At 37.8% G+C, this 27292-nt stretch overlaps 2 protein-coding genes across 3 annotated transcripts in view; one reads left to right on the plus strand and one right to left on the minus strand.

Annotated features, from left to right (window-relative positions):
• Positions 1 to 17: 17 nt before the first annotated feature.
• On the minus strand, positions 18 to 5077 carry fbxo45 (F-box protein 45). Its single transcript, XM_039685082.2, has 3 exons — positions 4600 to 5077; positions 3635 to 3991; positions 18 to 898 (listed from the first exon to the last, which is right to left on the minus strand). Exons 1-3 carry the CDS (start codon positions 4930 to 4932, stop codon positions 713 to 715), a joined length of 876 nt encoding a protein of 291 aa, XP_039541016.2. The 5' UTR covers positions 4933 to 5077; the 3' UTR covers positions 18 to 712.
• A 2137-nt stretch (positions 5078 to 7214) lies between these two features.
• arhgap29a (Rho GTPase activating protein 29a) overlaps positions 7215 to 27292 on the plus strand; it is a 42141-nt gene continuing 22063 nt past the window's right edge. For both annotated transcript variants that reach the window (XM_039684618.2, XM_039684619.2), the window contains exons 1-2: positions 7215 to 7342; positions 8886 to 9261. In XM_039684618.2, coding sequence (XP_039540552.2) covers positions 8973 to 9261 — 289 coding nt within the window. In that variant the 5' untranslated portion in view covers positions 7215 to 7342; positions 8886 to 8972. The remainder of the gene's footprint in view (positions 7343 to 8885; positions 9262 to 27292) is intronic.

The raw sequence follows: 27292 nt of genomic DNA on the forward strand, positions 1-27292 counted from the left end.
AAACAGTCTGAGATACGTTCACAGTCTGGCACAATTTAGAGTTTATTTGCAGTCTCCATAACCTTGGTTATTGCAAAGATGGACCTTAATAAATAAATACTATACACTTATACATTACAGTTAAGATGTACAGTAACAAACGAAATAACAACACACTACCTTTGCCTGTCTTTAAAAATAATAATAAAAAAACAGAGGAAGAGACTGGTATACTGCATGCAGATAACTGCTCTGGAAAAAACAGAACGGTAAGATATTGGTACGTCGTTTTGGCATGTTTACTTCGTTATATTTACCTACACGTAAATTTGCTTTTTTAAGTGAAAGCTTGAGCCGTCCTTGTATTCATACAGTAACTTCTCATTCCATGCGTGTGTAAAATGTTTGTAATGAATTATAAAACTTTGTCACTTGTCTCTTCTATTTTGGCTTAATCTTTTTGTTTTACCTATTTCATAAAATAGAACAGCTGCTCCCTGTGCAATTTCATAAATTAGATTAAAACCAGGTTTTAAAAAAATGTCCCAGGTCTTAAAAAAGGATTAAAAACTAATAGATGTTCAGCTGAAATCCGCAGATGTGTGTTGGACATCCTCACCATCAACAAGCCCCGCCACCAACCACAAATTTTCCTTTTTTTTTTTTTTTTTTTAGTGACAAGCAGCAGTTCCCACGGTGCTCTCCGGTTGTAATAGTGACACTGAGATCCTACTTATCCATCCAGAGGTCTTCCCAGATACACCATAGTCACTTCAGTGTTCCCATAGACAGCAGAAACAGCTGGAAAGAGGCATGTTTTGGGCAGTCCCCGGAAAGCCACTCCAAGGAACTCAAACCCTCGCTCAAAGGCTAGTGTCTTATCATCCATGTCTAGGATTACACGTATTCTCTCCCCTATCTGGAAAATAAATACAAACATATTATAGACAAGGTACAATTCTAATTTCTTGGACTTTATTGCAGTATTTATTATAAAAAATTAATCAGTTGCACATCATTATTTAATATTTTATTAACTTCCCCTCCCTCTCAGCCACATCTCTTTGTTGATGTTTACTGGCGTGAGGGCGGGACAACAAACCACAATGATCCAAAGACCCAATTAATTCCTTATGGACAAAATAAAGTCCTGCCCTTCTTGTTCAGAAGCCTTTTCACTTAGATATATGGAAGGCTTCCGTTTCATGCTGACTTTTCAAGGAAAGGTTCAAGTGATGCATGATATATGAGCCACCATATCGGTATCGGCTGATATATGTAAAATGTTTTACCAATATATTAAAGCTGATAAATAATGGATTATTTCCTTTATTTATCTGAGACACTTCAGATGTACTGTTCACCATGATGGTTTTGAATTGCGTATTGGAATTTGGATTTATATTTATCCGCAAATATATCGTTATCTGCTTCCAAATATAAAGAATTATCGGTTATTATCACATGAAATTATCGGTTATTATCACTCTGGAGATTATCACATGAAACGAAACAATATCCATATCGGTATCGGCTGATACGTTACATTTTTTACCAATATATTGAAGCCGATAAATAATGGATTATTTCCTTCAGCTGAGACACTTCAGATGCACTGTTCGTCATGATGGTTTTGAATTGTGGATTTATATTTAGCAGTTATCTGCTTCCAAATTATCGGTTTTTCGGTATTGGCCAAAATTTTCATATCGGCGCATCCCTAAAACTGACATTATTTATGTTGGGTACACACCAAAAGATAATCAAGCTGATTTTGGGCCGATTTCCCCCCTTCCCACAATCCTAGCTAAAGTAGCTATGCCCCGATTATCTTGATGGTTCTACAGATTATCTTATCAGATATTCCCTTGGTGCGAGGTGTGTTAAGAGTGTCCGAACCTGCTCGGAAGAACATCGGAGCTGCCCCGATCGTGAATCGTAAATATTCAACATGTTAAATATTTACGATCACAAATCCTGATGTGTGGGGGGGAACCCCGAAAACAAATGCGTGTGCTCTCTGGAGATTATCACATTAAACTAAACAATATCCAATCAGAAAGCGAGATGATGGAAGACGGAAACATCACAAACGCAGTCATGGTGCAGCACAAAGTGAAATCTTTGGTTACCAGAGATGGAGGATCAGCTTGTTTATTTGTGGCTCAGAAAATGCAATTAGCTCAGTATAAAAACTGTGTGTGTGTGTGAGAGAGAGAGAGAGAGAGAGAGAGAGAGAGAGAGAGAGAGAGAGAGAAAGAGAGAGAATTACCCATGGTTTACATTTATTATAGGCGTATTAAACATTTGTATAACCTAATAAATGCTATAGTTAGAATTTTTTTTTGGAATACTATGGTTAATTTATGGTTATCATATCATGGTTTAACTACAATAACCATGTATTTTATTTTTTATTTGTTGTAAAACCATGGTAAATTTTCAAAAGGAGAGAGAGACAGGGCCAGCGTGTGCATTACCACAACCTTTATCTGAGAAGTTCACTAAATTCCCGCCATTTCCACGACTACACCCAAACCCTTTTCTCCCCCCCTCCCCCGTGAATTTTCTGTGAAAATCTTTCCAAACACTATCATCGCATTTTTTTTTCTTGCATATCGTCCGCCATGCTTATTCTTAAGTCTCCCGAGACTTCCTGTGTTCACAGTCGAGACTGTTCAATCTTGGATTTTTTGTCCTCATGTTTGTGGTCTTATCACATTTTGAAAATCTTATAAGATGTAAAAAATCTTTGGGTGTGTACCCAGCATTCCTCTCCCTCCCGTTTTTCCAAACCTGCATACTGTTATGTTTGCCTCCAAAATACAAAAGAAAATGTTTCTATGTTGTCTGTAAAGTTGTCTGTATGACTTATGTGCTGTATTCTGTCTTCTGCAGCAATACAATAGCTTTGTACAAGCAACATTTGATTTTTTTTTTTTTTTTAGTTTTGGCAGAGATTTTAAGTGAATATTGATTTAAGTTACAACCTGCTCCTCAAAAGCAACCGATAAAGACTTGGAAAGTAGCACACAAGTCATATTCCAACTGCTTTTATGGTGTTTTGTTTTTGTTGTTTTCGGAGCTTGACACGGACAGCTGTGGTCACCGTAGATATTGTATTATGAACTGAACAATGATTCTTCAAAATGTGCTTTTCACAGAAAAAAATTACCGCAAAAATAGCAGGTTTAGAAGATGAGAGTGAGAAAACAATGACAAAAAATCTTTTTTGAGGTGCATAATTTCTCTAAATGAACAGGTCCCCCCAAAATGGAAATTCTGTCATAATTTATTCAACTTCTTCATGTCATTCCACTCATTTAGCTTTCTTTCTTCAGGTAAAACACTAAATAAGATACATGAAGCTGTTGTCCATATTGTGAAAGCCAACGACCTTCAATAAACCAAAAACGACAAAAGGTAATGTAAAACTAATTCATACATATGCATGCACTCTGAAGTGCACTTTTTCTTTGCAATTTTCAGTATACACACTTACACACCTCTTGAGTGTTTCGCAGTAGAAAGAGTCATAAGGTGTTAAACGACATGAAGGTGAGTAAAGGACAGAATTTCCATTTTTAGGTGAACTATCCCTTTAAGTTTGGAAAAGCATGATTTTTATATATAGTACATTCTCAAGCTCCACTACCTGGTATTTTGGAGCGTTGTTGCACTGGGGGAAGTTGCCGTTGACCTCTCCATTGTGAAGCAGGTTATTGTCTACTAGATTCCAACCCCAGCTTTGGTCATCGCTGCCTAGAAGTGCCACATAGCCCTGGCACTGCATGGGAGCCCTCTTGGTCGCGATGCCGATCACCGCCACCGTGCCAAGAGGACCCTCCCACCAGATCTCCCAGGCATGCCGGCCCTCCGAGAAGCCGATCTTCCCACGGGCACCGTCGGTGCTTTGGGCGATGGGGTTGCGGTGCAGAGTAAACCCGTTTTTCTTTATATATACATTCCTGGAGCAGTCATGGGAACTCAGCGCATGCTGGAAGGACTTCAGCTGAGGATAAAAGAAAGAAAGTCACTTCAAACTTTTGTCAAATACAATCTTCTCTAGAATGAGACGGTCGGTGATACAATGGTAACTATATATCAACTATCATCTATATGTTTTAAAAAGTATAGTATGGTTTATTTAGTGGTTTTATGCCACATCAGTATTTATTCCCATTGCAAGAACAGGTAAAATAAGTTACAAATAGGTAATAGATTAATAAACATGACAGTATCATGTCTAAAACACAATGCTGGTACCATGCTTTTTGCTGATGAGAAGTTTTAGCTTTGATATGCATGCATCCATCATTTGCATGCAACCTATTGATGTAACTGTCCAATATTTACAAATGACGTCATACATTTGCACCGTTCTGACGGTCACCTACAAAACATAACTGTGTTCAAGAAATACAAAATTAAGAATTAAAGTTTATGGGTATTATTTGAAAAGTAAAAGCAAAAATAATAATAATATTTATCAAGTACTACGCAAATACTAGTTTATTTACTAAAAGTACCATTTCGCATGATCATACGCATTAGAGTGTCGATTATATAAATGAAAATAAATGAATAGCATATGAAGATGAATTACTTGAACAATCTTACTTTTCCTTTATATGAAGTCAGGTTGCAGAGGACATCCGAGCGCAGCGCTTCTTCACTGAGCGAGCGGGCGCACAGACTTCGCCACACCTCGCTGTTTTCATCCGCCAGACAGTTGTACCAGTGCCAGCAAACGAGCGAGCAGTTCATGAGATCCGGCAGCTCCAGATAGGAGAACATATGCTCGAGAACTCGGCTGGGTAACCGGCCCGCGATGCTCGATCCTCCGCTTAATAATGCGGCAGAACCGGCGCCCGACGAGGAGGAGCAGCAGCCCGCGGCGGCAGAGCCCAGCCCCGCAGACTGCGCCCCTCCACCGGCCACTGCGACAGACATGTCAAACTCCCCCGCTGAAAGCAACCGTTATTACAACCGCTAAGCTGGATTCAACAGCGGGTCAGAACCCCACCGCGGTCCCGTGAAGCACGTTTGCCTGACACATCTCCCGGTGTTGTTGCTGTTGCGGCCAAATGGATCAAAATCTAAGCTATGTGACTGACTATTGTAAAGGTCCTGGACGGCGTGCGGTCAACAAATCCTCCTAGCTCAATAATCAGGATGGAATGTACGAAAGTATATCGTTTGATTTAGCTACTTTATATATTAACAATAATTATCCAAGTATCGCACATGACACGTTGTAATGCTACTCTTTCTGTTTCTGTTTCATGAACGAATCATTCTTGCGAGTAAGATCTTTTCAGTGAATTGATTGAATCCATCCTTTTTGATGAGCCGAGAACAGATGAGTGAACCGTTTGGAGTAAACCGAATCTTTTGAATAATGTAGCGAGGTATAAATGTTCTATGATAAATGTTTATGTTTTATGAGGTTAAGGTGATTGTTTTACTATGACATTATATTCAAATTACATTTAGGCCCTAAATAATAGTTAAATTATTTCTAACCGGTTCTTTAAACTGAACGAACCGATTCGCGGAAATGAACATAATACCTTCTCCATTTTATTTTATACACTTTAAGGACCTTACAATTGACTAAATTACGTATGGAGGGAGGGGGAAAATGAAATGTTACGGAAAGACAAATAGAGGGCGCCGTTTAGTTTACAATTCTGTAGGCTCAAATAAATATAACCTAAAATGTACACCTTTGACTCATAAATTAAGATTAAGTGCATTATTAATAGGCTGAATTTATATCGATTAATATTTAAAATCATAAATGAATAAAAATTTTAAGAGTTTAAGGGGATAGTTCACCCAACGATTCTGTTGAACTTCATACTTGTTTGGAACAACTTGAGGGTGATTGATGACACAATTTTCATTTTTGGGTGAACTATCCCTTTAACTCACATAGGAATCAACCTAATTTGCTATAACTGTGGACCCTACGAAGAGAAAAAGAACCCATCACTTCATGTAATACATGCCACCAAAAACCACCAACTGGAATTTGCAATTATTTTACTTCCTAAATGGCCAGTTATTAATTATTAACTATTATTAAACCTTCAGGGTTATTTAGTAGCTTGAGCTAGACAAAGACTAATGATGTAAATCATTCTTAACACTCAAAGATGGTTAGATTTCTTCAAATCGTCTGATGTTGCAGGAATATTATGTTTTTTCCACCTTGGTTATGCAACTGTCGGTCTGTTTTCTGCATGATTCATTGCTTGCTGCTTGAATGCTGTCTGTACTGATGGATCATTGGCTTGAACAGAGGGGGGCAGGTAGTGAATATATTTTTTTTTTCCCTGAGAAAGCAATTATGTCAGTTATGGCTGCACCATTGCTTTGCCACATAGCCAACATCTACTATAATGGTTTATTTCTGCATAAAAGATTATTTATTGTAAACTTGCAAAGTCCATGTTTCCATGTTCCGTGAAACTAGCTCAGACCGGATTGACTGGTTGACTTCAAATGATGGTGCTTTCTGTAAACCACTGCCACTATATCTGCTGGGGGAATGAGAGTATTAGTGTTATTGACTATAAATAAGGGAGTAGTACATACTTCTGATGCTGGCAGGGAAATCATTTAAAGTGACAATACCCAATATTTGTGAACAAAGTTGCAGGGATGTTTTGGAAAGGTAGACATTTTCATGAACTAAAGCTGAAAAAAATGAATTACTTGAAATAAAATCAGGATTAACTGACAAAAAATGACACTAAAATAACACTGATATGCACCTAATACTAAAATGGATAATCAACGTTTTTCCCATGCTAAATAAATGCTTAAACTTAGCTCTGTGTCCCATGTATTCTAATATTTGGTTACATGAGCGTAACACAAAAAAGTAGCCACTAGATGGATCAAATCCCTTTACAAATCACCCTTCCCTTTGGTGGAGTCAATTTATATTCCTGAGCACAGATGTTAAACTCACTAGTTATTCTGGATGGCCTGAAATATAAATAATAAGCAGCAAATTCAGGAATATTAATCTTAAGGATTTTTTTTCCATATATATATATATTGAAAGAAAATAAGTCATGTCTGTCAATATATTATCCAGAGTGCAAGTACACCTGTTGTTAGTAGGTGGAGACTGAGGCCACGCCTCTCAATCCACCAGGGCCAATCATGAGTCAGAGGGTCGTTTGAGGGCGGGGCGAAGCAAGCAGAACGTGATGCTCGCATAGACAGCATTATTTCGGTTTACGGGACTGAGATTGTAGAGCAAACCGGGGATTTAACGGCATTTCGGATATATGTGGGCTTGCAGTATACATGTATCTGTGTGCAACGATCGAGATATGCTCCTTCAGTAAGTATGCATTTTCTATTTTCATATTTGAAATATAACGGAATTGCTTGACTGGTGGGATTTTGATTAATAAATAGTCTACTCCGTTAATAAAATGATGAAGAAGTTACCGCTACGTATTTTAAATAGTATTTGAGGTGAGCAATATCGCATTACCACCAACACAGAAAAGTTACAAAAACTTTATGACCTCGGATTTGTGTAAACTTTCCCCCTTATGCTACCTTTTTGAGGAATGTTGTCTTTGGTAGTTTGGGAATGGACTTCACGTGTCGTTTGACATTGAGCGCAATCTTTGTAAGAATTTATACTACGTTTACTGTGATTGTTTAATTCTTTAATGCACCATTCTAACAGTTTATTTTAGTAAATATAGGCTATGTTATTTTAAATCGTCAAATAGTGGGACTTAAGGATTTTTGTATAATGTGTGGAATTGTCATACTTTGTGTGTGATGTTAAATGTTTTCGACTTGCTAACACAACATGGTTTCTAGCACTCATATTTCTCTGAAAAGAAAAATTGTTTCTGAATTGAAATTCTTAAATACTGACATGTTAAGTAATGACAGGAAACGACTTTCTACTTCTTTAAACCGTAATTCTGCTCCTTATTTACACCATGACCATAGAAACCATAGAAACATAGACCATATAGAAACCTTTTTTTTCTGTGTGGATAAAATCAGTTGTTCTCTAAAACAATTGTTGTGAATGTGGGACAGTGATTCTTTCGTAAAACAATTGCAAACTGTTCACATAAATACAAAGAGTTCTTAGAAAAAAAAAATGAAAAGTAGAATTTTCATTTCTTTTTTTGTTATTTTAATTCAACTTACAAAAAAAAGTCTGGGTAAATGTTATAGTAAATATGTTTCTGTGAAGTTCTAATTGTTATTTTCCTAAATCTATTGGACTTTCTAACAAAATAACTTGTCATAGATAGATATTTGGGCAAGGGACGGTTTTATTTACAATCCACAGTGTGAGTTCTTTCAAAAATGACAGAAATCCTAAACAAAGACAAAGTGAGATGTTACTTCATCTTTAGTCTGTGAGGTTAGTGGTTTGGCTTTCCTCAAACTCAATGCCTTCCTTTATCTTGAGCAAAGAAAAAACATTGTGATTGTTTTTAGCTGCATTTTTAAATGATAAAAATCTCTATTAAAGAATGCAAGTCTTATGTAAAAAAAAAGCTTGATGGAGACATATTTAGACTCAGACTTTACCCAAGCTTTTCCTAAGACTCAGGTCACAGCCAAAATATGCCTTTGAAATTCCTGGTTTGCTTGTAACTAATATCCCCATTTCAAAGTATACCCGACCATATCACCTTTAGCCTGTTTGAAGGTTTCTTTATTTGAGATGTAAATCACTTTTGAGACTCAGTGAAGTCTAAACCAATTTGGTGTGTAAGACATCCCTATTAGAGCACAGCTTAAATTTCTCCCCTGTCTATGTGTGGTAAAGTCCTGCAAATAGAAGTGTTCTTGTCTTCAAACATTAGTGGGTTAACCATACGTTGTCTCTGTTGTGCTCACAGGACCGACAGTCAGTGAGGAAACTCTTGGAATCTGAGAGTCTCCTGGGAACGTCGCACTGGGATCCTTTCAAACTGGCTGCAGCTGGGATGTTTGCTGCTGGGATGCTGCAGCAGAGCAGCGGAGGACTGAACAAGCGATCGCTGGGAATGGCTCGGCTTCCCAGCTCCCACTTTTTCCCCCTCTCCTCGGGTTCGGGTTCGGGGTCGTGGGGTTTGGGCCGATCTGCGAAGAGCGGCTCTCTGAGCTCCGTCAGCTCGGGATCGGACAGCATGGACATGGCGGGTGCGGATCCCGACTACATCATGCAGCTGGTCAACGAAGTGCGGAGGTTTGCAGATGTGCTGCTCCACCTCAAGGAAGCCTTTAACACCAAAGGTAAGCGTGAGATCGCACAGTGTTGTTGAAAAGAGCTTGTTGTTGCTGTTAGAGTTTCAACCTGTTGTGGGGTCAACTTTAGACTTGGTTTCAGGGCCACTAACCTCTCTTTATCTTTTTTGGATAGCGGCGAGCCAAGGGAGTTTATTTGCCACAAATGTTAGTTCATTCAACAATGCCAGCAATCTCAAACAAAGATAGTCGGAAATGATTCTGTCTTTATTTAGACAGGTTAGTTTATTTGCATTTCGTTTGAAGCAAAGAATTGACATTTGAGCCATTTTTAATACATTATGTTATTTAATTTAAATGGTAAAATATACATAAACAATATATAAAAATAAATACATATATATGTATATATAAATGCATGTATATGCATGTATGTATGTATGTATGTTTATACACATACATACATTCATACAATATTGCCTTAACCAATGGCATGAGTTTGGGGGTGGTTATAGACACACACACACACACACACACACACACATATATATATATATATATATATATATATATATATATATATATATATATATATATATATATATATATATATATATATATATATATATATATCAGTAATAAATAGCCTTTCCTCTATACTCTGTAATCTAAAGTGAAGTGTTTTAAAACCGCAAGAAATGTTTTAAAATAGAGGAGTGAATGAAGATTATCGGGATGATCACTCTTGCATTCCCAAGGCAGTGCCGTTTGGGTCCGTTTGGATCAGGTCCAGTGCACTAATCCTTCTCTTTGCTTGAGAGTTCCTTAATAAGGAGAGGATGGAGGGGTGGTTGTGTGTATGTGGTGGTGGGGGGGGGTGTTTCCAGCCTCCCATTGTGTCTGTGCCATGTTGTCCAGGGACTGTAGGAATCTCTCCTTTTGTTTGGCGGGGTGATGGAGGGTCCTTGACCCCAGCTGGGTAGGAGAGTAACTCTGAGAGCTGCCAGTGTGTGACCAGTGCTTTTGGCCTCCAGGTCTCCCCTTCCCGCAGCTTTGGACCTTGAACAGTAGGAACACCAGATCTGAGCGGGGGTGTTACTCTCCCAATCATTGGAGACTTACAAACTATGTGTCAGTCTTACATTGTTGTCATCGTTCCGAAAGTGTGGCGCTTTACAAATCCGTCTCAGGCGTGGAATCTTTCCGGAGAGTGACCTTATTAAAGATCTGAAAAAAGACCACTGCCAAAACGGTTGCACTTTTACAGAGAAAAAGTTAACCTTTAAACACGCATGTAGCATCCTTGAAAAGACCCCTTTGTGTCTTTTGGTGGCTCACATCAGCGGATATTATGTAAATAAGGTTAGTAACACACTAACATGTGAGTCATAGCGCAGTGCTTTTGCCGTTATCGCCTGAAATTCAGCTAAATGCAGGAAAGGACACTAATTGAACAGGAAGCTGAATATAAGAGAGTGCAAAGAACAAACATTACTTCTACTTTGTAGACTGCTGACAGTATAAATGTGTGTATATATATAGCATTATTTAAATACTTTTTATTGGCACATAGGTGTCTTTAAGGGATAATTCACCCAAAAATAAAAAAGATGTCATTATTTACTCACCCTCGAGTTGTTACAACTGTCTGTTGTTTGGACCCTATTGACTTCCATAGTATTGTTTCTCTACACTATGGAAGTCAACGGGGTCCAGGAACTGTTTGGTCACCGACTTTCTTCAAAATATATTCTTTTGTGTTGCAGAAATCCATATCCAATCCAATCCAATTTTGGTACAATATGAGGATGAGTAAATGATGACAGAATTTTTCATTTTCAGTGAAAGACGCCATAGTCACTATGCTGATTTTTCAATTTGTATCACCAACAAAACAAAATCGAATGTACACTCTAAAAAAGGCTGGGTTGTTTTAACCCAATTTTCCGTCAAATATGGACAAACCCAAATGTTGGATTAAAAAATGCAATTAATGATTTTAACCCAACTGCTCCGCCTTTTTTAGAGTGTATTGTAAATATTCAATATATTGCCCAGTCTTATACTTTTTATGTATGAAGAGTTCAGATGCAAAAGCCTCTAAATGCCATTTGAAATTTTCTTCTTTAATGATGATTTTTATCAAACTTGTATATTTAAGTTCAGTAATTTCACTTAAATAACAATTAATAGGTAATTATCATTGCCATTTAAGTGAAATCACTGAACTTAAATATGCAAGCTTGATAAAAATGATCATTCTAGAAGAAAATTTCGAATGGCACTTAGATGCTTTTGCATCTGAACTCTTCGTATGTTAAAGCAACACTTATCTTCACATATCATTATGTTTGTTCCACAGCCACTTATTTATTCCTAAATCGTACATGAGGCACTTCAGACGTCCATTTAAATGAAGAAACACTCCTAATTTCCATTCACAAGTGACTCTTGAGCATTGTTTACTCTGGTGTGCGTAGGAAATGAACATTCTGGGTATCTGGGTGATTAGTGTTTTGCTTCAGCGCACATCTTCAAAGTAGTAATTGTTGGTAGTGAACTGGGTGGGGCTGAAGCAGAGCGTAAAAGAACTGGTTGGGAATCAGTTGCTCTGGTGTGATTGAAAGTGATTTAGATCCTTTCAGTTTATGGCTGTATTGTCTCTGCAGTACGTGGCAAAGCTCGTTTCTCAAAGCTTTTCACAGGAAGGGTCGGGAAACCACGGACCCTTTATCACAGTGCAATATTTCGTCTCGTTACAAAACATCTGCTTTATTCACATGCGCTGATGTGAGGGTGACTTTCTTTGTCACTCGTTCTTAGAATTGTTCCTCGAGCAAACTGGCAGCTTCTGGCATTGAGTCGACTTTCCCATGCAAGAATAGCAAGAACCTTGAGATCCCTCCTTAGGGAGTAGTGGTCTGCTATAGTAGGAATTCATTTTTTTTTTCTATCTGAAGTCAAGCTTGTCACCTTAAATGGCAATTACTAAACAACAGCGACGTTAAGAGGCTGACCCCCATGTTTCATTCTACTTGAGTTTTTATGCATTTGAATCAAGAAAAAAACATCTTGATGGCTCGTTTTCACATCATTTCCAGTTATGAGGTCTAGACAGCTTCCATAAAGATGTCTTCACAATGAGGGATTTTGAAAATCTTGAAAGGGTCATGACCTTGCCTGGGGGCCGCACTTGATGGACATGTTGGTAATTGGATTGGATTATTTTGGGGTCTGCGCTGGCCTGGGACATAACTGACAGTTTGGGCTCTGAACTTGCAGGTCAGTATTGAAGTGTTTAGTTTAATGTGGGGGTAGTAAGGATTATTTCTTAGCCTATTTTATAGGCTTAGGAATTTGGTTACATGTATCTACTGTATATTATGTATACTATATACTGTTGGTAGTGTAGGTAATAATTTGATGTGTTGATTTATATCGTGTGGACATATTGTAATAAAGAATTCTCAATACGTCGGTACTATTAATATTATCAGCTAATTTTTATTTTACATAATAATGTAATAACACCTTTAACTAATATCAAAATAAATATACATTTTCCACACTATTTTGGCCTACACTATAATGTGGTCATGCCTAAATGCACTTGTAGCATTAAAAATATATTTTATATATATATATATATATATAATTTATTTTAAGAAATATATGTATTGTATGCCAGACCAAATTGTTTAAAATAGTCAGCATTATCTATATTTGACTGCCATGATTCTGTATTTCACCGTATTTGCCTTAGATATAGTCAATATAATGCAATAAAGCATGGCAGGTTGCATTTACAGAGCATCCATTGTTAGATTGACCCCTTGTTTTACATTTTGAGACCGTGTCTTTGATTTTCCGAGCTGGTCAGGTGTTGCGTCTGTCCCATAGGCGACTCATTCAAGCAGCAGGATGGTTGGCATGTGTCAGCTATTTTGGAAATGAAAAACAAGATGGCCTGTAATGAATACTGGCCCTATTCACTGAGGGAAATAAAGTGTGTAAGGTTCACTGCTCTCTTTATGATGTTTTGGAGACCCTCCATTCACGCTTGCTCGTTTCTGATGGGAACCACAGCAAGCTTTTTGCCTTTTGGATAATAATTTGGAAAGCGCTGTGCGAATGCACAATTTCAAGTGTCATTTCTCTGAGATGCTTTGGTTAGAGGGTATTACACTACTGTCTGACATGCTGAGAAATTCACACAACTTGTTATTCTGAAGCGCGTGGTAAAGTCTGGGCCGGCTGCATCCGAAAACTGAAAAACGTTGCCTTTGGAGGACGTATTCCAAGGTAGGAAGGCATCAAGGCTGTGTGAATCCAATGTTACCTTCACAGTTCCAGTCTCCAAGGGTGCTTTCACATCTGTAGTTCGGTTCATTTGGTCTGGACCAATTATACTTTGGTGCATTTTTCAGGGGTTTTGGTTTTCAGTTAATGAGTTGATGAAACGAACCAAAATATAGTCACGTGACAACATCCACGTATTTCCATAACTACACTTCGATTGGTCAGAATTAACGTGTGTGATTCGATTTTTGAAGGCAGCGTAGAAGATGTTTCCTTCGCTGCTTTTGATATCCCACAATCCCATGCTTTCCATTCTATGACAGTTGAGCTAAAAAATAAAGATGGCATCTGAAGGTCAGTTTGTGTGTGAATGTATGTTTTTGAGCAACGTTTTCCAAGTTCAGTGCCATTTCTAGCGATAAATTACTATTGTAGTTATTAAAGATTCGCTTAGTTTTCTCACCTTTTCTCTATTTTGCTGTATATCATTAAAACGCTGCCTCAGAAGTCTGTCTGAAATCAATTTCTTTTCAGTGCAAAAGCTGCCTGCAAAGTCATTGCCTGATAGGGCAGTGAGGCAACAAGTTAGCTGTCTAGCTTTTTCGGACACTGCCTATTTGTTTATCAATCCACTAACTTCTTTGGTCGCCCTGAAGTCTATGTGAACTAAGTGCTTCTCAGAGTGGACATTTGTTTATTACGAGCTCCTAAGGGACAGTAAACTGTTTCTGTTCTCCCCAAGTGCAGGATGGGTAAATAATCAAATTGTCATGTAATTTCCCTCATATTTCCCTCATAACTATTTGGATTGCTTTATCGCTCACAGATGTTTTCTGTTTTCCCATACATAAACATTTAGTTATGCTAACTTTTAAGAGAATCAAATTAACCACAACTCATACACTTAATGATATCTCAGTACGGTTTGGTTCTTCTTACAGGTCTCTGTTTGATAGTGCTAGTGTAACCTTGAAAGGACCAATCTGGTGTATTTTTAACTGTTAAATCAATATTGACCCTCTCCTGGTCAGCCATTACCACGGTCTCGGCTCATCATTTTGATGGGGTGGGAAACACAGTCCTCTCCTCTCCCATCCCCCCCACATACTTTGCATTCCTCCAGAACAAATGCCCACTTGTTGCTTTAGTGTCTTAGATCAACAGTTGCTGGATGTTGGACACTTTGGACAAAAAGAACCGGCATAAAACATTGACAGTTCTGCTGTCCTATAGTACAGTGACTTTACAGTCCATTATGATGATTGGGAATGTTTAGAGTCAAAGGGAAAAAAATAGTTTGTCTTCGTAATCCTTAATCAAAATGTACTGCTGTTGTCACTTAATGGGATAGTTCACTTTGAAATACTTTTTTGGTATGTTTTAGCTTACCTCAAGGACATCCAAGATCTAGGTGTCTTTGTTTCCACAGTATTTTCAATTTTGATATTTTTAGGTCAAACCGTTCTTGTCTCTCAGTCATATAATGGAGGTCTATGGTCACCACCTCAATGCACAGAGAAGTCCAAATTAAACATGATTTAATGACTCGTAAATGTAAGTACACATTGATGGCATAAGACACGAAACGAGCGGTTTGTGTGAGAAAACTAACAGTATTTATATCGTATTTACCTCTTGAAGAGATTTCAGAAGTGTTGCCCTTCACTGTGAGGATCTAAACATGTTTAGATATGCAGGAAATTGCAATGGAATCGCAGACCGAAGCGCCCGTGCCTTCAGATCACTTGGACGTGGCTGTGGTTACAAGAGGTAAATACGAAATAAATACTGTTCGTTTTCTCACACAAACCGCTCGTTTCGTGTCTTATGCCATTAATGTGTACTTACATTTACAGGTCAATAAATCATGTTTAATTTGGACTTCTCTGTGCATGCTCTTTGAGGTGGTGACCATAGACCTGCATTGTATGACTGACAGACAAGAACGGTTTGACCTAAAAATGTCAAAATTGAAACTACTGTGGAAACAAAGACAGAAAGTGTCTGTCAAATGCATTAATATGAAAATAAATATATTAATGTATTGCACATTTAATTTAAAGGACAAGCGTAGTATTTTACACTTTTAAGATTGTTTCTGATGAAATAGAACGGTTAAGATTGAAATTTGGACAATGCTGCTGGCCCGAGAATTTTCGGTTTCTGTGGTTGCAGAACCACAGAATTACTTGTTGTTTTTTCTTTTTTATGTAGCTTGATTTTTTTTTATCTTTTTTTTTAGGTTTAGTAATTTTTCTATTTCAACTTTATTTTATTTCACATTTATTTCAAATAAGAGAACAAATTTTAATTGTTTTTATTTTTTAATTAAACATTTTTTTGTTATACATAAAAAAGCCCCTTCACTTCCAATATTGTGCATATTTGCTGCGACGGGCTGGAAAGGTCTCAAACTGTTGCTGTTTAGTTTGTGGAGGGTCCAAACTGCCCTCGCCGTGGGGTGCAGGTCGAGTCTATGAGTGGGATTAGACCCCTCTTCATCCCCAGTGGCACCACATTGTGCTCCAGCCTGCAGTGCATGGGGGGCTTCCTCTGATCGGCTAAAAGTGATTTTCTGGCCCCTATTGTGAGGTGATTTGGGGGCTGGTGACCCACACCACTTGCCCTGTGAACGACAACCTTCAAACACAGGCATGAGGGACCACATGAACCATACATATGGGCTGCTTTAATCCCGAACAGATTTCAGATGTGTTTCTAGCTCATCTGTTTCAGAGAATCTGTTTATTTTTCCATAGTCATTGTGGCACAGCTGATTTTATGTCATGAGTCATGAGTGCTTTACATCTGCGTTTTAAGTGTTTAGTCACATAAATCTTTCAGTATTCTTAATGAGTCATTGGTTTCAGGTGACTTAATTGCTTGGCTGAACAGTAGGGTGATAAAAACGGTCATTTTCACAGTATTCCTGCACTGTGGTAATGTTAATGTGTAACTTGTTAGGTGCTGAGAACTTCTCACCAGGTGTTTCACAGCACCTTCATTTGTCAGACGTCACTGTGAGTAATTCCTGGTGTCGAGCCAGGAATGTTTTTAGGATTACTGCTTCTTTCCCATGTGATACTACGGCCGGTCTCTCAACTGGTGCGCATATGTTGTGTTGAGTTCACTCATGGTATATAGATAACAATGAGAAATACAACTTCTCTTAAGTTTTATGGGGAAAAGGTCATACACTAGCCCCTCTGAGAAAACCAATATGCTCCAATGTGAAATTCCAGCCTAATTTTAGCTGTCCCAAATTTCAGTGGCTTGTTCTGGCATTTTAATGCAGCTGTGATCCAGCTGTACTCCTGGTAGATGACAGATCTCCTCTGAAAGAAGATGCTTGGTGCAGCCACCAGTCAGTTCTCTATAGGAGTTCCTTTAATGGCCACTTTGAAGATATTCTTGTTCAAAGGCAAAGTAAATGAGCTCATAAATGAGTCTATCATCTTTGAAGATCACATTACACTTTCTTGTTTCATCAGAATTAGAGTTGGAGCTGGGAATCTTACTTAGAACCGCTTATAACCGGTTACATTTTTTTTTTAAATGTAACCAAATCATTTTCCATTATGAAATGTTTCTAATATTTATTTATTTAGATGACAAGCCCTGCACCCTTTATTTTTTATGCCTTGGGGCGTTTTTTTAAATGAGGAATATTGTGATGTGTACATTCCTGAAAGAAAACTCTAGGATCATGGCATTTCAGGGAGTTCAGAAACAGTGCGCTCTGATATAGCGAATAACTCCCTTTGGAGTGACTTTGCAGATCATCTTCATGCTCAAACAGCAACATTACACTCTAAAGAAAGTTGAAAATGTAAAAAAAAAAAAATAGTAGAACAGGTGTTTTGCTCCTTTTTCTTCTAGATTTTATTACTTATCTATAGTGGAGCCCATTCAGGAGGTGAGCATGGAGCAGAGATTACAGCCTTCAGGGAAAGCTGAATGTAGGGCAAGGTGAGATTCATTCCTACCCTGAGCAAAACACAGAGAATAATAGATAAGGCACAACTGTGAGACTTCAGGGCTGGCTGTACCAGTGTACATGTGTGGGCTGCGGATAGCTGTTTACTGCCTGGACTATGCTGATTTGTGGAGTTTTAACAGTTAGCCATCCTGAAATAAAATTTGTTGGTTGATTTCCCCAAACTAGAATTATATAATTTCACTTCAATTCATTTTATCATTTTATTTAATTTTTTTTTTTTTAAATGATGGCACTATATTACAGCACATATTTTTTAAGAGCATTACTTTTGATGCATTTTCCTTAGCTCAATTGTTGAATTTTCTCATCTCATTCTCAACTATTGATAAGTAATTACTTATTCAAAAACACAATTTAAGGAATAAAAAATGAAACGCACTAAAATAGTTTTTGTCAATGCTGTGATGCCGATGTCTATTTAGGCATTAGAATGTACCATATTAAATCATTAAGTCATGCATAAAATGTCAAAATGAAGCATTTTTGTAGTTTATTGTTTTTTTTATTAAAGGGATACTCCACTTTTTTTTGGAAATAGGCTCATTTTACAAGTTCCCCAGAGTTAAACAGTTACCGTTTTCGAATTCATTCAGCCGATTTTCTGATATTTAGAAGAATATCAGTAACCAGACAGTTTCTGGTCTCTTTGACTTCCATTGTAGGAAAAAAATATATACTATGGAAGTCAATGAGACCAGAAACTGACTGGTTAGAGAATGGATTTGAAAACGGTAAAACCCAACTGTTTAACTCTGGGGGAGTTGTAAAATGAGCCTGTTTCCAAAAAAAAAGTGGAGTATCCCTTTAAAAAAAGCTTTATTTATTAAAGGACCAACTGACCATTTGAGGCATTCAGATTAATACAAAGTCCTAACATAAGGAGCTCTGGAATGAAGAAAGTTTACAGCAGACGTTTGGAGAGAGCTTTTAACCTAGTCAAACATACGACACAAAGGAATGTCAAACAGTTTTCAAGAAACTGAAATGATAATGTTGGTCAGTGGTAACAAGATGCCACTCCTGAGGGTCCCAGTAGCTTTGTGTTTTATCTCCAAACCAACCAAGCAAATATGGTCTACAGATTAACCCTAAATCTAGACAACCCCCAATCAATCCCACCCCTCTGGATTAGCAACTTGAATCCAAGACGGCAAATTTATCCTGTAGATTAGATTAAGGTAGCCCTCCGGTTGCCACTGGATTACATTAGTCTGGAAAGCAGCAGATTTGATGTGTCCCTGCAGTCTCCTTACCCACAGTAAAGTCAGGAATGGATTAATCTCCTCCGCTCCCACACAAAACACAAGGGGTTCTATAGCATAGCCCTGCAAGACCAAATACTCAACTTGATCTGACTCAAATCCTGTTTTCGAGCACTGGGTTCCTGGTACAAGATGAGTGGTTGAAGATTAATTGGCCCCTGTTTTGCATCTGAGGCCTGAGCCATGGAAAGCCCATCAAAGAGACACAGCTTCACGTTGAGAGGGGAAACCCTGTCCGTGGCTTATCCTTGGCCGAGCAACAGCTGTCTGGTTTTTCTCACGGACTTTATGGACAATTGCACAACTAGTGTTAAGACACAATGAAATGTATACGTGTTCCACAAAAGAAAAAAAAAAAGCATACTTTTCATTTTTGGGTGAACTATCCCTTTAAATGCTCAATATGCTCAATGCATTCATGTTTGCGCTCAAATGTAACGTGTAATGGGAATTTTTTAATGCAAAATTTGGCATATTTGGCAAAAATGCTAGTTGAACACAGCAAGATACAAATAAAAATTCCAAAGTGTGCATAAAAAACTCACCTGAGGTGGATTTAAAAAAAAAAAATAGTCTGAATGATAAATTATATATATATATTAGTTTTTTAAAATGTATACATTTTTAAATATAAATTTAAGAATGTATTTATTTTATTTTTTTTACTGAATAATTCATCAGATTATTGGCTAATATGACCTTTCAGAATAATTTCGCTCCAGACTTAAAGGGGTCATCGGATGCCCATTTTCCACAAGTTGGTATGATTCTTTATGGTCATGTTAAGTTTGTAACATACTCTGGTTAAAATTCCTCAATGTTTGTGTAAAACAACACCCCTTTCCTCAAAACAGCTCTGTTCACGGCGACCTGTTTCGGTGCATGTCTCTTTAAATGATAATGAGCAACCGCTCACCCCACCGCTCTCTTCCATTGGGGGTGTCGACCCAAGACTGCCTTGGCATACAGTACAAATGGCTGAGGGCGTAAATATGCTAATATGGCACAGTCTGTCAGTGGTCATGGGCGGAGCATGCGCAATATATGACATCATATTGTTTGGAAAATCCAAATGGCTTGATTATTGAGAGTGTTTAGACTTTTTGAGGATTAAAAAAAAAAGGAGTGGATGGATTTTTTTCATTTTATGGTGGTTGTGTCCACACACTGCAAAGACACATTTATACTGTAAAATATATATATATATATATATATATATATATATATTCAAGATTTATTATCACATTTTTTCTTTTGTCAAATCAACTTAAATAATTTATTTAGTTGAGATAACTTATTATTTTGAGTTTCTGATGATTAAATTAATCTCCTTCATTGTACTAACTCACTTTTTCCAGTTCAATCAACTTAAAATTTTAAGGCAACCAGGTTATTTACTTTAAGTTAAAACAACAATATGTTTTACAGTGTACTTTTTCGCGTTAAACCAACAATATTTTTTTTACAGTGTGCAAACACCATAAAAAAGTACATTTTGCATCCGATGACCCCTTTAAGCCATCAACCGATGATCGCTATAGCAAACACAAGGTCTGTAAACAATTTGGCCCTAAACTGCAAGTAATGTGTTACATAGTAAAATAATTATTTTTATTAAAAAAGATTTTTAAGCCACAGTTTCTACAATTTCCATTTTCCTTCCCATTGTGCAAATTGATTTGTATTGCATTCCGTATAATATAGCATTCATTTAGCCATGACTGGCTTCAAACTTGACTTCTTCTTCTTTTTTTTTTCTTTTTTTTTTTTACATTATATATAATACACTGTAAAAAAATATTGATTGTTTAAGTTAAAAAAGTAAGTAACCTGGTTGCCTTAAAAGTTTAAGTTGATTGAACTGGAAAAGTGAGTTAATACAATGAAGTAGATTTAACCATCAGAAACTCAAAATAATAAGTTATCTCAACTGAATAAATTATTATAAAGTTGATTTGACAAAAGAAAATATGTTGTGATAACAAATCTTGAAAATATTTTTTACAGTGTATAAATCATTTGCCATTTTTAGTGGATGAAGCGAATAATCTGTTTAGATTTTGTTTGAGTAGGATTTTTCTGTCAGATATCTGTAGGTCATGCTTATAAGGACCGCTGTGAAGCTTTTTTTGTGTTTTACTCTGCTTGACTTTTGACAATAAGTCAAAAGTTGGTTCTCTACCTTCTGGATGTCAGGTCTGCCAGGCCCGAGATGAGCTGGTCGCAGTAATCCGTGTGGAGAGAGCTGGGCTCTCTCTGTGTTCTGGTCGGCGTTGCTCTGTGGGAGATTTTCAGTCGTGTTGAATGCGGCATAGCTGGAATGCTGGGGCTCAATTCTCCTCATAAACATTACGTGGGGAACAGGAGGGAGTGGTGGCTGTCTTTTTTCCCGCTCTCTGAGTGATCGACAGCTCTGCGGTCTGATGAAAGAAAACAAGCGCATTCCTGTCTCCATGTGAGGCGTCTGATTTATATGCAGAAGGAAACTTAGGAGTATGAATACTTGGAATATTTAATGGAAGTGAAGATATTATGGTTTGTCAAAATGGATGCATTTTGCAAGTAACGTTCGGCTTCACAATCAGCTGTCCTTCAATCCCTACAGTAGATGTGATTCAAAATCAATCTGAAGAGCATCTCAAAGTGGTGTTTAAGGCTTTTCAACAATCAGGGCATTTTGTACCATGATTACTAATGGCACTTGATGAATAATGTGACCTTACCATGTCATTCAAGACAATGTCCATTTTTACACAGCTTTTTGTTTAGTTTTTTTTGCACAAAGTATACTTTTGGTTTCATGCATTGTTAATATCTTGTGTATCTGGTGTTTTTTCTTGCATGTTTTATTTAAAATCGTTGATGCAATTTCCGTCTTCGCTATCCTCGAAGAAGTAAAAAAAGGTCAATAATTTCATTGACAAGATTAAGACTTGATTAATTTAACGTTTGCAAGATGTTTCATTTTATGTTGGCGAATGTTCTACCTGTCCCGTTTGATGTCCGAGTCAAGTCTATGCGAGTATCTGTGTGTGCAAGAGGCTCTTTTAAACGTTGGCCCTTTGTGTGCAGTCATGGGAAAGAGTGGATGAAAGGTGGATCAGCAGGGTACTTTGGGGCAGGGGGAGATGCTAACGCGAAAGGCCCCTTTACCGCGGAGCATGTAATATCCTGATCCTGGGAGCTTCCCTGTCACAGGGGAGGACCTGGCCCACCTACCTCAACAGAAAGTGCCCCGGGGTGGGCCGTAAGCGCTGAGGAACGCATTAGACCGTCAGCCCCGGCAACTCTGGTCAAAAGGGCATGTTAAAGGCTAAGTAGTCTGAATTTGACCAAGTCTTTTGACTTTAAGTCATAAAGGAGGAACGTAACCAAAGATGTTGATCACCAAATTACTGACTCCTACACTGCTGCTGACCCCTAATCAGAAGATTATCATAATGAGTGTTCTTGCTGGTCTTTGTGCTGGCTTTTCAAGCAGTTGTTGTTGTGGGACTCCAATTAAAATTAATTTTCAATGGTATAATAGCATGTTTTTTTTTAATCCTTTGTGGAGTGGGGTTTACATTAAATACCATAAGCTCTTTATAATTTGATTGGGCCTTAGCTGGCTCAATTATGACATGTTTGGTGATTTCACACTGGCCAAGAGGCCCTGCCGTCCATCTCTCATATTCAGCTTTATTATTTCATTGTTCTCATGATTAGCCATGCATGATTGAGCAAGATTGGGGTCGCAGGAAGAGGAATGTTGCCAAGGTTTCGTATAGTTGGTACTGTATTTTTTTAATGGATTTTTAAAATTATAATTCATTTTTGGATTTTAAAATGGAACTGTTCATACCCATTTAGACTAGTATCGATCAGTTGATACTGGATTCTTATTGGGTTTTAATTTTAAAATGTAATGCTTTAATCACACTGTTAAATGTATTTTTTATCAAATCTAGAAATATTGACTTTTTATACTGTATATTATAATTCAGTATAAAATATTATTAAATTTGTCTTGTAGATTTTACAGTACTTGATTTGAAATTATATTTTCTTATTTTTTGTATTTATTTGATTTTTTAAAAACTTTTTATGGATTTTTAAGAATTCCATTCATTAGATATTGGCCAAAATGTGAAAGTAATTATCAGTAGCAGCCAAAATTGTAATATTAGCGCACTCATTGTACTTGTTTTCCTTTGTTTCTTATTACATTACTTATCGCCGTTTTATTTACTGTACGTGCTGCAGGTTTTAAGGAACACATATTTCCAAGAAAGGAGTCTTGGCTGTTGTACTTATTTGGAAGACATCTTGTGTGTTTACATGTGTGGCCCCTCTTTTCCCACTCCTACACTTGATGAGGCGTCACCGTACAGGAATGCTGGGTTTCCATGACGCTAACTGGGTAAAAATGAGTCCGGAGTGGGCTTGTAGGAGTGGGATATACACGCTTCCCCCAGGTGCACATATCTGGACCCAGGAAGAAGATCCCAACTTCCCCCTTCCTTCGCTTTTCCGTTCCCCGTGGAGCCCTACGGCCCATCTCTCATTTCTGAAAGCCTCCCAGATTTATTGTTCTATAAATGCCTCATGCTGCAGGCCCCAAAGAAGACATCCCAACTGTTTGCAAATGGCCCCCGGAGACAAAAGGAAGGTTCCCCCAATCAGAAAGGCTTTTCTTGTCCCGCTGAAAGCTCGCTCTTGGTTAAACAAGGTTTCCCGTCATCACCGGTGAGGGGTCTCTTCCCTGCTATATCAATCTTTTGGTGAGTGATCCTGTTTGGCCCCAGTTAGAACAAACTCAGTGCTGTTGTAACCATCCCAAACTGGGAACTGCAGGGTTAAAATCATCAACTTCCCATCCTTCCCGCTGTTCTAGGACTCAGTTGTGCTAATTGGTTGTTTTTTAGGATCGGCCCAAACGAGCAGGGAGCCATTTAAAGTGTTTGATGGCCCTGGGTCTTGTGGCCTCTATTCTCTCTGTTCAGCCGTACCGAGGAGAACTGAACCCCCCCCCGTTCTTTCGGGATGCGTGACCGTGTGTGCATGTGAATGGGAGCGCTGTGTGGGGATGGGGCCTTGCTTTGTGTTTGTATTATTGTCATTCAAAATGTAATGTCTTTAAAAGAGGGTTTTTAATTTGACCCCCACCAATTAAGAGATTTAGGTTCGGGTTGGTTGACGGTCACCTTTGACCCACCTGCTTATTATACTCGCCGTCTTCACATCATGGTGTGAAATCCTCTTGTGTCTCCGAATATCTCCCTGTCCGCTCTCATTCTCTCTTTACGAGATTGTTTCTCTTGATTGTAATGTAGATAATTGTTGCCAAACTGATTGAGGATTTCTTTTAGTTAATGTTCCTGGTCTCATGTTTCCCAAGTGAAATGCAAGCTTAATATAGCAGAGAACTTCAATAATAGTCTGGCAGTTTCAGCATTGCAGTGATTAAGATTAAAGTTAAGATTTAGTCAGCTAGTTGGTTCTATACTTAAAGGGATACTCCACTTTTTTTTTTGGAAATAGGCTCATTTTACAACTCCCCCAGAGTTAAACAGTTGAGTTTTACCGTTTTCGAATCCATTCAGCCGATTTCCTGATATTTAGAAGAATGTCAGTAACCAGACAGTTTCTGGTCTCATTGACTTTCATAGTAGGAAGTTATTCTTCTAAATATCAGAAAATTGGCTGAATACATTCGGAAGCTGTTTAACTCGGGGGAGTGGTCAAATAAGCCTATTTCCAAAGAAAAGTGGAGTATCGCTTTAACTCTGAGAGGTCTTTAGTTTGTGCAATGCTCTGAGAAACGGTGCTGTATCCCGTCTAGAAAAGCAAAACTTTGAATGTTGACTTGACAATCTTGTTTGAAAGTTTTGAAAAAAGTTTAGTTTAGGTATGGTTTATTAGATTTGTATGGGACTTGCAACATTGCTGGGATTAAGATTAAGATTATGCTTAGTCAGCCATTTAGGTTGTACACAGTTAAGAAATGAATTGGTGTCTTCTACATTTTAATGAATTTAATGAATTTGAATTGAGCTAACAAACAGGATGGAGAATTGCAGTTTAAATTTGAGTCTAATTAAAATTCAAGTAATTCATGTAGCTCTAAAAGCAAAATTTGGATGGATGGATGGATGGATGGATGGAAGAATGGATAGAGGGGTGTGGCTAATTCATTTAAAAATGATAAAAACTTCTTATATTCCACAAATGTCTTCAGATACGTGTTATAACTCCTCAGATACAAATGTAAAACACTCTCTGTAGAAGTTCCTCTTCCTCTTTCAAGGCCTCATTGACTCATTGAACTGTAGATGATTTAACTTGGAAAGCATGGTGACTTCACAATCACCTAGAGTAGCCTTTTTCCTCACAGCTCAGAGTAAGACATTGTAGGCTTACGGGAACACATCTTGCACACTCCCACATGCAATAACCTCATCTAATGTGTAATAGCACTCATGGCGAGGGGTCTCAGGGTCAGAAGTGCAGGGTTGGCCTCTTTCAAACAGGAGGGGAGCTGCTGAAGATTGGCTACAGAAGATTAAAACAAAAGCTTGGTTCAGTTCTCATAAGAGAGCAATGGGTTATCTCATCAGGAAGCGCTTATACATGACACTTGATGAAGATAAATGAGTGTTTAAGCAACAGGACAGTGGCAGACCTGCTGTTCACACTGGTAAGGGCAGTAGGGTTGAACATCAATGTAGATATGTCATTCTGGCATATTGGCGTTTTCTAACATTTTAATGCCTAAGAAAGACCCAAATTATGACGTCCAGGCAAAGGAATCTTAAAATATAAAGGCAATGTTTTATTTAATTTTTTATAAATCCCACAGACCCAAGTTTGAAAAGGGCTGATTTAGCTTTTATTCAAAGTAACACACTGTACGTTTACAGCAATCCCGATTACTGCTCAAGGGCATGGAGGTGGTGTTTATAGATCACGGTATGAGTTCATTAACCATATCAGGGCATGTGGGTACACATGCGTATTGCATTGGGATTTTAGACGGTACTTTTTCAACACTACTTTTTACCACTTTCAAGGTTCTTGAGAAGCTGAGGAACACACTGATTTCTATTATTACACATGATTTAGTGAACCACAGTGATTGGACTGTTATAAGGTTGCACGATGATATTTCAGTACCATATCAGTTGACGTCTTATTCATTATTGTATTTTTCAGTCTGTATTGCACATATTTTAAAATATCTTTTCAAATATACTTCATTAATGTTATGAAAAGCATAGTAAACACCATTTCACGAGGACATTTTTTTAATTTAGACTTTATGCTCATTTTTATTTATTATCATAATATTGATCTTTCATGATTTATATGATCATGTTGTGATGTCTAAACTGACTTGTACTGTAGCTTACAAACAGTTATGTATTTTTTTCGTATTTTGTGATTTTCTTTATTTTATTGGCCATTTATCGGTTATTGCCCACATCATGAAAATAAAGGTCAGTATTTCAATATCGTTGCATCGCTAAAATTGTTTTCCTTTAACTTCCCTTGCGTAACTCTAATGTGCTCAGACTGCATTGGCTCTCTAAGGCCAGAGAGCAGCAGTCATTTCCATGGTAGTCACCATCCACAGCAGCATTAGTTCCACCGCAGGCTCTTTTTGTTGCTTTTCGGAAAAGAGATGGAGCGAAAAAAGAGGGTAGAGGGGGTAAAGTCTCCCTGATCCCCTTTTCCGTATGCCGGGTAATCCAGAGGCCACCGTCAGCACAAATGTGGCTTTGATGGCTGAGAGAGGGTGCGACTGAACATGGTGCCCCTGAATGTGTTTATGGGTAAGCGAGTGCGTGGGTATGTGTTTGTGTGCTATTGCGAATCTAGGGGGAAACAGGTCAAAAGAAGCTGTATAGATAGAAGGCCCCATGTGGGAAGTTCAGTTTGAATGTGTCTGGAAAGTCGGCACTAATTGTTGGGTTGTGCAATGTGTGCTTGGACTGACCAGGCAGCAGGCTGGAGTTACATAATGAAAGCAAATGTGTTTCAGAAATGGTTATTATCTCAGCCACAGAAGGTAATGAGATGTGAATGTAGATGTAGTGATCAGACGGGTTCATGCCATTGTGTTTTTGTTTCTAATCTAAGCAAAAGATTCTTTCAGAATTTAAGTGTAAGCTCTTCCTCCATCAGGTGCATGTTAAGTGTTTGATGACGTATTAGACGGAATCAGGTGTCAAAAAAACAACTTAGTTCAGGTTGGATCTCTGATATTTGTACTTGTTATGGATGGAACTAACTGAAGAGAATAGACCTTAGTCAGGACCATATTTCATTTTTGACAGAAATAATAAATAGGCTGTTATGGATAGTACAGTTTGTTCAACGTTTAACAACAACATACAGATTGTTCAGCTGAAAAAGTTTGAGAAAAAACTGTTTTGAAAGTTGAATCGTGAAAATGATGTGATCTATCACCTTTATACAGTGTGAGCCATTGTAAAGACTGTAAGTCTATCCCCTATGGCAAGCCGTTTTAGCTTTT

The sequence above is a fragment of the Pimephales promelas genome, chromosome 22 (genome assembly GCF_988280905.1).
Source record: "Pimephales promelas chromosome 22, fPimPro1.hap1.1, whole genome shotgun sequence".
Taxonomy (NCBI): domain Eukaryota; kingdom Metazoa; phylum Chordata; class Actinopteri; order Cypriniformes; family Leuciscidae; genus Pimephales; species Pimephales promelas.